We start from the raw sequence: 11,561 nt of genomic DNA, 5'->3' as shown, positions 1-11,561 counted from the left end.
TATTAATATATGATATGGAAAAGTAAGAGTATGCATCATACATCAAATAGAAACTTTATTGTTATCGTTTTGTTAAGAATTTGTGTAGAAATATGTCTTCAAACGTATATATAAACTCACATTTTGTAATTTATTCGTCGTTCGTTGATCGCGCTCATGTGAATACTGCTTTATATGTTGTTTTTCTTTAGTTGTTCAAAATGAATAAACGAAATTTAAATATTTTCTCCAAATAGTTTAAAACGAATTGGTTGCGATCTGATTAGTCTTTTTCTTCTCAAAAGTATTGAACCCAAAATTTCGTACAAATCCCCATCGCTCTGGTCGGAGTCTAAATAGTATCTGTCAAAAGCATCATTATATTGAAACCGGGAATCGGCTAAGGTGATTGTTGATAAATAACAGTTAAAATAATCGAATTTAATCTATGGAAGGTTATAGTCGAATTGATATCTAATATGCTGTTACAACAAAAATGTCATTTTCCTACAAATATTTCGTTTCTGAATAGAGCTACCAGACGCTTACAAAAAACGAATAGAAAATTTGTCCAGTTACCTTTTTTAGGTACAAAAACACATTCTTGTGACAGACAAATTCAAATTGCAAGGAAAGAAGATGCCAACTAAGGAAATCACACTGGTTTGATAAAGAGAGTCAATGCAGATTATAGGAAATCGAACGAAGATTATAGTGAAGACGAACATGTTCATCTTTTCTGTAGTCTTTGTCTGCACCAGTGTTGCTGCAATATTGCAATTTTAACAAAAGCTTAAAATTTCTTCATTATTTTTTAAGTTTGTGACTGTGTTTCTTTTTTTACGTTTTGTCTTTTACATTTAAATTTCCGTTTAATTGTAACGTTCATGCAACTAATTGCAATATTTTTCTTTTATAAGTGAACTTTTACTGTTTTGAATTTTAATCCGCTTTATAAAAAATTCAAAGAAAGTATTAACTCTCATAACAAGACTGTTAAAAAACACCTTTTATCTATTAAACCAATGTTTTTTGGTTGTCCAAAACTATTTTTCAATGTTTTAAAGTTGTTGTTTGTATTTATTTCATTATACTTTCGCTATGCTTGCAGCAACACTACTTTTAAAAAGTTATAGTATTTTATAGGAAATAAATAGAGTTACTACTGGTGTATTCTGTCTAGTTTTCAGGTTTTGGCTGCTCAACTTTTCGGCGTTGTGCATATGAAGATGCTTGTAAATCCACTTTTATTTCCTTTTACACAAAACCATAATTTTATCTTATTAAAATTATGTTCGGTTCAATATTTCAAAATAAGATGCTTGTTCATATACCCTACAATTGTGTACACTCAATGTTCAACATCATTTCATGGTTCCAACTATGAAAACTGTTTACTGACAGCTCTGCTGTCATTCCTGACATTTTAACTTCACTTCGGAAAATTGAAAAAAAAAAAACAACGAAGTAATTTTTCAAGCTCAACCCAGGACCAGGAGCAGCTGTGCCGGTTTATCTATTTTTTCTAAACATATTCATATTGTTCCTTAATTAAAAACAAAATAAAACAAATATGTTTCGAACATTGACCAGGAACATCTCCAAAGTGCTTGATATCCCCCAAGTTTCGCGTCGCAGTATATTTTCCACAGGAGCTCTATGCAAAGGTGATTTTCATTTCTTTCCTAGATATCAATATTTTACATAATAATTATGGTTCTTCCTATGAAGAAACAAAAAGCGAGGATTCCGGGCCACAAACCATTCTTGTGGAGAAAGATGCTAACATCACCTTGATCGGCATCAATCGTCCCAATCAGAGAAATGCCATAAATGCTTCAACCGCAGCGAAGTTATGCGAAGCTTTCATGGAATTCGAAGCCGATGATACATCACCAGTGGCAGTGCTCTACGGGATAGGGGGCTCATTCTGCTCAGGGTATGATATCCTAGAGCTGGGAGCAGACGGCAAAAACATAAGCACAGACATCCTCATGGCAGCAGAAGGATCTGTGGTAAGTTATACTGCTGCACTTTATTGCGTCACTTTCAAACAAAGTACATTTAGGGACCTACACGAAGACACATCAAGAAACCAGTAGTTTGCGGAGTAAATGGATATTGCGTGGCAAATGGACTGGAGTTAGCCTTGATGTGCGACTTGCGAGTCATGGAGGAATCCGCTATCATGGGCTTCTTCAATCGCAGGTTCGGAGTTCCCGTCATCGATGGAGGAACTGCCCGACTTCCAGCCATGATTGGCTTTTCACGTGCACTCGATCTCATCCTCACTGGTCGCCAACTGAGCGCCAAAGAAGCCTTTGATATGGGAATCGCCAATAGAATCGTCGCCACTGGTACAGCTCTCGGCCAGGCCGTCAATTTGGCCTTTTCAATTGCAAAGTTCCCACAGGCTGCCTTGAACCACGACCGGAATTCACTGTACGCGGCTACATTCGAAACACACAATTTCAATCAAGCAATTCAGAATGAAGTCATGTACACGTCCAAGGCTGTGATTGACCAGATGCACGAAGGAATAAGGAAATTCAATGAAGGTAAATATTTTTTTTCTTCAATCTTACTCAAAAACATAAATTATTCAATTTTATTATTTTTAAGGACACGTTCGTGCCGCCTCAACTGAAAATGTCAAAGAGAAGTCTATGGCCGATTGGGAAAGAAGTGAAGTCGATATCGAAAAAGAAATACAAAAGGAACGAGAGGAAATAAAGAATGGAAACGGAAAGGACAAGAAAGATTCTTAGATTTGTTATTAACGCCAGTACGGCCTTGCATTTGTTGACTCTTGATAAGCCAAAGGCTCCGAAGTCGAATTGAAATAAATTATTTAAGCCAAAGAAAAGTTGAAAGTAATTGTGATCTCTTTAACTTATGATGTATTTACCTGCTGCTCTGTAAACAAGGTTAATGTTTTCTTCTTAGAACATTTTACGAACGACGAACATGACAATTGTACAAAGAAAGATTTACTTAGGGGTCATTGAACTCCTTTGCCAACCGTTTTATAAAACCAAGCATAGAACTTGCTTTGTTAACAATAAAAATGTGAAACTAACAATGTCGGTTTGTAAAAGGATACGATCATGGGTGGACTTTATAAAATTAAAAATGTTCATGTTATTAGCAAAAATGAGAACTTTCCTTGAGCGTAGACATAACGATACATCGTTAATACACAGGATGAACAGGATGCCTCCTGGCATCCCTGGGAAACACCAGATTGAACAACAAAAGGTTCAAAATGACAATTTATAAATTTTATCTCATAGGATCAGTTTTGAAGGTATATGACAGTTCCGGATTGACTAGCTTTGTAGTGCAATTTTGCATTCACAAAGCTAGTTGAATTTTGAATACGTAGCCACTAGCTTTGTGAATGCGCCCATTATTTAATCCAAACGTTTGAAAATATGTTTAAAAATGTGACACTTTATGAATGCAAGAAAGCTTTGCAATGGGCCTGTAATTTGTTATATCCGCCTTATTTTTTTTTTTGTTGAAAATTGGTGTTAGAAATGACTTCTTTCATGTACTGGGAAATTTGCCTGTTTTTAGAAAAAGTTTAAATAAGAACGTAAGGGGTTCAACTAAAGCATTACTACACTTTTTTAGTACTATCGGGGGAATACCATCGGGACCGAGCAGACATCATTCAACGCGGATAAAAGATCAAGGACCGTACTCTGTAGCATTGGGATGTGACTACAGCTAGTTTGCGAAAAGGAGTGAAGATTATGAACATATACTTCATTAACTTCTTCAGGGCTATTAACAAATGACTCACGGAAATTTGATGCGAAAGCGTTACAGATGTCAAAAGTTTTATCTATCGAAAGGTTCTTGTAAGTGAAGCTAACTGGAAAGCCATCTGATTGTTTCTTTAAGTTTACAAGTTTCCAAAATTTTTTAGAATTCTCTTTCAAAGAGGTGCCAACATCATCAGTAACATAAATAGCAAATTAAAAAGGGACTTAAATTCGTTAAAAAGCTCTACATAAAAAGAGAAGTTCATTTTAGAAAGAGTTTTGAGATAAGTTTTCCATGCCTTATTTTGTTTTGTTACGCAGTAAACGCAATTCTTTCGTATACCAAGGGTGGCTAAAGTTTGTATTTCTTGATTTCTCTAAAGGTACATATTTTTCTAAACAATTAGTAAGGATCTTATAAACATTTGAAACTAATTCGTCAATATTAGAAAATGCTAAAGTATCAGTAATTAAATAACTGGAAATTAGTTCTTATAAAATCGAAACTCAATAAGCAATCAAAGGCATTATTGTGTTCAGTAAGGTGATTACTTAAGTCAAAAAAAATGTCCAAACGGGGGGTGATATTTATCAATATTAGTAGATTTAGATTCTAGAACAAAAGTACTAATAGCGTCACAAGAATATACTAAATCGAGTACTCGATTTTTTTAGTTTTTAATAAAGCTTGTTTGCTGTAAGTCAGTAAGAAGGATTTTTTCGCGAAGAGATGCTCCAATTGTGAAGAAGATAGAGAGGCTTCAAGTCAAAAAAAGCAAAGCTATTTGGTTTACTGATATTAGTACATCTAATGGATGAGCTACAAGGCATGCTTTTGGTAGATACTAAGTGCGAAGTTGTATATCTTCTGGCGTTCTCGTACTGGGTCCAGGCGAGATATAAAAATAATTTTTGGTTTCAAGACAGCTTTGATAGGGATTGAAATGTTTATTTATGTAACGGAGACCCTATTAGTATCTGAATTTGAGTCAGAAATTTGCGGTATATGGGGAGTTCCGGTAGGATCTGTAAGTATTGGGGTGCTGTTGAGATTTGTTCTTTTTTAGAATTTCTAGCAAGCTCAGAGGTTTCTCGGCTTCTTTTCTTAGACTTTTTCTTTTGTTTGTCAATTACACTTCCTGCGTTGTTAACACCAGAACCTGATTGCGCGAGAATAAAGAATATCTTCACCTGCAGAAGAGAAAGTAGAAGGAATATTGGGTTGTCGTAAATCATTTGTCGAAGTAGTTATAATAAGATACCATTTTAAAATTGTACTTATCATCATTATTTTTTTCATTAATGATTCTGGCAGAATCAAAGTTATTTGAGCCACATTTTAAGAAAGTCCATTTTGTTTTCGTTTAATTCGAGGAAGGTAAAGTTATTTTTCTAGAAATCAAATACTCTAAATATGATAAAGGAAACACCTCGGCACCAAACTTTTAATTCCAAACAAGAGAAAGAGCTCTAACAAGTATCCAAGGGAAACTTTGGATAAGGAAATGAAATACCGACTGCAGATCATTGAAAATTATTGTCAAACAAAAACTTACATTTTAAACTTGAAACATTTGATAATAAGAATAGTATGGATTTGCAAAGCGATCATTTCATCTTTAAGCTTTTGCGAAACTTATAAAAATTCGCTTAGCAAAAATGGAATTAAAAGTTTTTGTGGAACGAAACAGTATACCTATTTTTTGCAATATTTACTTTTCACTTTGCATAAGAGACCGTGTGAAGCGAAATTTAGCAAAAAATATATAAACAAAAATTTAATAATTGTAATGTGAAAAGTTGATAAGTTATTTTGTGGAATAGGCTGAAACTGAAAACTAGTGAACATTTTTGAAATGAAAATAAGATACTGAAAATATATATAATTTACATTTCTAAAAACGATAAATAAAACATTAAAATATGTTCAAATTAAAAAAAAATCAATTTTTACCTTTAAAATAACACTTTTAAATTGTGGCAGCCGATTTTACTTTTTTGATAAATGTAATTATAACTTGAAATCCATTCTTGGATATGGACACTGATATTAAGATACATACTTTAATGAGATGCAATGCAAAATTTTTGAGTACTTGTAATTTAATGGGTAAAAGTGGGACATGAAAACGCGCCAAAAATTGATAATGGTTTTTTGTAGAAGGGACTTTGGGGTTGGTTAAAAGACTAAATGAAAATAATTAATATTGATAATATTTACAAACAAAAAAAAAACAAACAAAAACGATTATACGAGTTTCGAAATATGTTTCGTAATTTGTAATCGAAAATTTAAGTGACATTAGTTATATCAACGGGTTTTTAAAAATTCGCACTTGAGATTAAAAGAACAACTGATATCTAAGAATTTCTGGTGAACCCGTGATTCAAGATATAGTTGAATTTGAAGGAAGAAGTCTGAAAATTGATTCCAAATTTATATGTTTTTTATGGTTGAACAGCTTTAAAAAGTACTTATTCCTTAGCAGCTTTCTAAATTTAGCTAACCGGCTTTTAAAAAGTTACTAAAAATTCACCTATACAGGATAGCTTATTCAACATGAGATTGAATGAGCTGAAGGTCGGGATTAGACAAGATAAGTGACTTAATTTTAATTCAACGGTTACGCAAAATAAGACCAAGGTAGTAAGTTAATTTTTCAAATCTCATTAATTTCATAATTCAAACCTTACTGTATTTAACCTGCAAGAAATACCAAAACCATTTTTTTTACAAAAACACTCCTTACACATGTACATAGTACAAGTCTATCATAAGTTGTATTTTGAATTGTAAAAAAAAACTTCCTTATTCCTTTTCAAAAAACTTTAAATAAATTGTCATTAAAAAATGTAATCAAAGAGCTATGGAGTTCATTTTTAAGCTAGTCAGGACAATCGGATACTAGAAACTTATCTTACTTTGAAGTCCGTGATGTCGTCTAAACCTGCCAAATTTCCAAACTTAATGTCAAAACAATCAAATCAACTTTTTTCACAAAATGTATTTTTGTTGGGACTTTAAGGGAAGTATACGAACACTATCGAAACTTTTTACCGATTAGAAATTGCTCACTATGTTTATTGCCTTGATAGGGGTGACAAACACAGTAGGAACATTAGGGCGCATTGACAGTTTGAACAATATTTTAAATAAGAGAATAAAGATCATATTTGTTGCCCCCTAATTGATTCCCTCTCTTATAGCGAAAAAGTGCAAGGGCTAAAACTGATTTATTAATTAATTAAAATATAACTTCGAAAGTAATACGAGTACTTCACGTAAGGTTTTTCAGGTAATACTTTTTAAAATTCGAAAAACACGTATAAAAAGCTTTTTGAGGCTATCTAAACTCATAAACTAGTTTTTTGTCAATTAAATTCGTGATGGTTTTCCAAATCAATAATAAATTTCCTCAAAAAATATTCATAGTATTTCATAAAATTTTCGACAAAATTTCATTAGTTGTTAGATTTCACCAGTCTTACATACAATCTGTATGAAACGCTTAACCATTTGTGAGGCTTAAATGGTTTTCAACTTAAAAAAAAACCAAAGCGGTTTAAAGGCAGCTTTTATCCTTGCAACAAATCCGTCGTCTAAATAATTCAATTATATCAAGTTTTTGAAAAAAGGTATGTAAAAAAAGACATAAAAACAAAGTTGAAAAGGGGTATTTTTAATATTTGAGCAGATAGTTAAGATTAAAGTTTGGATTCGCAAACAGCACTTAAAATTAACTGCAAAACATGTTTTACTAAACTATGAAAGTATTAAATTCAAGGTTTGTTTAAAACTTCATTTAGAGTCTAATAAAGATTCATGAGAATATTTCCAGTAATTAAGTAAGATTCTAAAAAGATATACATAAACTGTATCTAGAAAATAAGATTTGCACTCTGCAAAATTATCAGATTATCATTGTTTAGGGATTTCTTGAGTTATAAATTTCAAAATCCCATTTTGCATTCAAGAGGACACAAGCGTCAACAGGTTTTTCTCAAAACCCACCTCTGTCTATTGACTCCTACTCTCATCTCTCCGCGGTGAACATCGGGTGCCTAGTAACTCAACTGGAGATTGGGTTCCAACCCCAGTATAAAGTTGTTGGGGTAGCAAACGAGAGAGGGGGAGAGCTGTTTTCACTAAGGCACCTCTCCTCTCCAGACGACAGCGGAGGAACTCCCGAGATGGAATCAACGGTGGCGTCTACAGTTTCCTTAAGGCTGAACTAGAACTACTTAATGAACACCTTATAGTGCTTCTACGACTTATTCGAAGCCTATAAGGAGCGATTTATCCGGCTCCCAGTCGTTGGAGTTATACTAAGAATCTGGGCCTCCAGGTTGAGGGTTGTACCGTCGTCGGGGTGAATTCCTGACCACGTAGAAAATACCTTAGTTGCGAAGCACCAACAAGCCTCGGATACGGACGAATTTACTGTTGACAACCCACGGAAAAGAAATAAGGACAACGAACTTCAGATACGGACGGATTTATTGTTGACAATCCACGGAAAAGAAATAAGGACAACGAACTTTGGATCTGTACTGTTAGGTCCCTCAACAAAGCCACGTATGACAGCATCTATAGGAAAGAGCTCTACAGAGCAATGCCTAGTTTTGGCATCCCTGTCAAACTTATCCGCGTGTGCAGAATGACGATGGGGAATGCACGTTGCTCTATCAAAGTCGGAATAGATCTTACCGATGCATTTGATGTCAAAAAAGGTTCAAGACAAGGCGATGTACTGTCAAGCGACTTCTTCAATATCGTCCTGGAAAGAATTGTTCAAAACTCAGCCGAGGCACAATCTATCAAAGGTCTATCCAATTACTCGGATACGCAGATGATATTGACATAATTGGAAGATCAAAGCGTGATCTCAGTGGAGCGTTTTTGAGCATTGCGACGGAAGCGAAGAAGATGGGTTTAGTGGTAAATGAGGGCAAGACCAAGTATTTGTTGTCATCAAAAAAGGACACTGAACAACGACGTCTTGGACAAAACGTCACCATGGACATTTATAATTCTGAGGTAGTTTAGAACTTTGTCTACCCAGGCACTGCTATAAACACAGACAACGACATCAGCGCTGAAATCAAACAAAGAATAACTCTTGCAAATCGCTGCTTCTTTGGACTTAGAAGGCAATTGAGAAGTAAAGTCCACTCTCGAGCATCTTAAATTATCATCTATAAGACACTCATCATCCAGGTTGTTATTTATAGCGCTAAGGCCTGGACCCTTCGAGGGAAAAATGCTTCGGTGATTTTTGGTCCCGTATTCATAGATGGAGAATGAAGGAGAAGATATAACGACTTAGATGGCTAGGTCATATAGAGCGATAGGACATTACACAATCCAGTCCGGAAAGTCTTCGAATCCAGTCCCAAAGGGACGACGCAGTAGAGAAAGCATCTCAGGTGGCGCACGCAGGTGGGTGAAGACCTCTACCAGCTTGGCGTGCAAAACTGAAGACAGCTTGCTAGGGACCAAGCTGGCTGGGGACGCATGTTGGTTGAGGCCCAGGTCCGCCCCAGACTATAGCGCCACCCTTAGTAATGAAAAAAGATCTTATGTCAAGAAATTGCATTTTAGGTTTTGGATTTGGTGTAACGGCCTTTTTAGCTATTTCGTTTAAAACTAATTAATTGAGGTCTAAAACAACTGCCAAATATCGTATTAATTAAAATAAAACAAACAAATAATATTGATTTTGATATTCAAATTTTAAGTGCATTGAAGCCGTGTGAACAATTTTAGACTTTATGCCTTCTTGTCTAACGTTCAAGAATTTTAAGACAAGTTTCAAATTTAGAACGTCTTAATCATTTAAAAAAAAGTATTGTTTTTTTTTTTTGTACAACTGAAAAAAAAGTAATTTTGAGTGTAATTATGAAATCAGTCCACGTATTTGCCATGATCACATTTCTAACCGCCGCACCACCGCCGCCGCCTGTGGTGTGTGCAATGCTTAAAAATAATTTAGAACTCCAAACTTGGGAAAACCAAAACAATGATATTAACGGTATCGCGAAAGACAGGAGCTTAAAACACCAAAAAACCTGTCACTTTTAAGTCTCTTGTTTTTAGTTATATTATGAACCGGGATAACAGAAATTAGCGAAAATAGGAGCGTCTCTCTTCTTCGTTTTTATATAAGAAAATCTATTAATATGACCCGATCATTGCCTTTAGAACCGTCTCCTCAATTCCTATCCAATAAAATGATTGATGAACAAGTACAATCCGAGTAAGTTAATTTAATAAGAAGAAAATATAAAGCTGTACACATTATATCATACATCAACAGCCTCAGATGGACACCAAAATCGCCCATTATTGAAACGCCAAGAAGTCAATTTAATGGCTCGAGAAGTATAGACAAAACATCAGTTACCATTAAACGCAAGTATCGGCCTACCTATAAGAAAATGATCGAGGAAGCTGTTTTCGAGAACTACGTGAAAAGAAAGGGCGCTTCGTTACATACCATAAAGAAATTTATTGAAAGGAAATATGACGTCGATGTCAAAAAGTCAGCTAAAAAGATTTGCAGATGTATCCGGGAGGCTACGGCTAAGGGCGGATATTTAAGACAGATGACAGGGTCTGGGGCCAACGGTACATTCGCTCTGGTTAGCGTTGTGCAAAAAAGGCTACAAAAAAAGAAGGAGCGATCTTCCAGGGTATACAATTCGCGCTCCTTCAAAAATGCAACTCTGGCATCTTCGAAGCTGACTAAGAAGGAGGAGGAGCAGAAGCTTTCAAAAGCAGACAGCCGACAAACTAAGACCTCAGTAACACGGATGAGGGTCTAATAAACAAAAACAATGCTTTATATGAGATAAGAAATAATTGCGAAGCACCTTCATATCTTAGGTAAGTTGAAAGTTAAAGTACATTATTATGGATTTCATTAAAAGGAGACTACTTTTTCATTTTCTTTATAGGAAACAGTGTCTAAGAAAATTGAATTTGGTGCAACATATTTTTGAAGCTAATTCTTATTCATTATTTGATATGTTTGAGTTATCTTCATTAATTTTGTCTTTTCACAAAAGAAATGAACCAGATAACATATTTAAGTATATATTTTTTTGGTTTAAAACAAATTGTTAATAGTTTCTTGTTAAGTTTAATAAGTTTGAATATGTTATTTATCACTGAGAAAGTTATACTGTTCATTTTGTTTGTTCAAAATTGATGAAATTTGTAAAATTATATGTTTTACAACTTTTTTGTTTATATTTTGTACATAATTTTGTTATTTGTTAGTCTTTTTTTTGAATAAATAATTTGTTTTAATTTTCAACACTGTTTTTTTATATCGTTGTTGCTAGTTCGTTGCAATGGTTGTGTTCATGTTATCAGTCTAATTTCGAGACATGCATGTCTTACGATGAAGAAGGACTATTTCGGACACGTTATTATAATGAACAGTGTGCAATCTACCTCGATGGAGATATAATGAAAACAAAAAGAGGCTGGGATGCGACCCACACTGATAACTTCCCATCCCGTCTGTCGATTAGTCTTGCTTAAAAGTTTGTCTATATGTACTCGTATCAATTCTTACCAAATTTGCGTACTATTTTTTGTAGATTTTATTTTTTATGAAAAAACGGACTGTTTGATTTTAATATAAAAATTACTGAATATCGAAAACAATATTTTCAATAAAATAAAACAAGTTTGAAGCCAATATTTTTAATTTTTGAAAAGCTATTTGAGTCGAAAATAAATTTTTAACAACTTTTGTTAAATTTTGTTTGGTTTTTAATTTTTTGTAAAAAAAAACCTGCCAA

General features: G+C 34.0%; 2 protein-coding genes across 2 annotated transcripts; both read left to right on the top strand.

Annotated features, from left to right (window-relative positions):
• The first annotated feature begins 1,412 nt into the window (after positions 1-1,412).
• LOC129938746 (probable enoyl-CoA hydratase) lies at positions 1,413-2,856 on the top strand. Its single transcript, XM_056046475.1, has 4 exons — positions 1,413-1,646; positions 1,711-1,994; positions 2,048-2,537; positions 2,602-2,856. Exons 1-4 carry the CDS (start codon positions 1,553-1,555, stop codon positions 2,745-2,747), a joined length of 1,014 nt encoding a protein of 337 aa, XP_055902450.1. The 5' UTR covers positions 1,413-1,552; the 3' UTR covers positions 2,748-2,856.
• Positions 2,857-9,832: 6,976 nt separating this feature from the next.
• LOC129942477 (histone H1, gonadal-like) lies at positions 9,833-10,926 on the top strand. The gene is made up of 3 exons (XM_056051453.1): positions 9,833-10,006; positions 10,067-10,635; positions 10,707-10,926. Exons 1-2 carry the CDS (start codon positions 9,930-9,932, stop codon positions 10,572-10,574), a joined length of 585 nt encoding a protein of 194 aa, XP_055907428.1. The 5' UTR covers positions 9,833-9,929; the 3' UTR covers positions 10,575-10,635; positions 10,707-10,926.
• Positions 10,927-11,561: the final 635 nt, after the last annotated feature.

Source organism: Eupeodes corollae, chromosome 1 (assembly GCF_945859685.1).
Source record: "Eupeodes corollae chromosome 1, idEupCoro1.1, whole genome shotgun sequence".
NCBI lineage: Eukaryota > Metazoa > Arthropoda > Insecta > Diptera > Syrphidae > Eupeodes > Eupeodes corollae.
The sequence above is the reverse complement of the archived record's forward strand: the minus strand, read 5'-3'. Positions and strand labels throughout refer to the sequence as shown.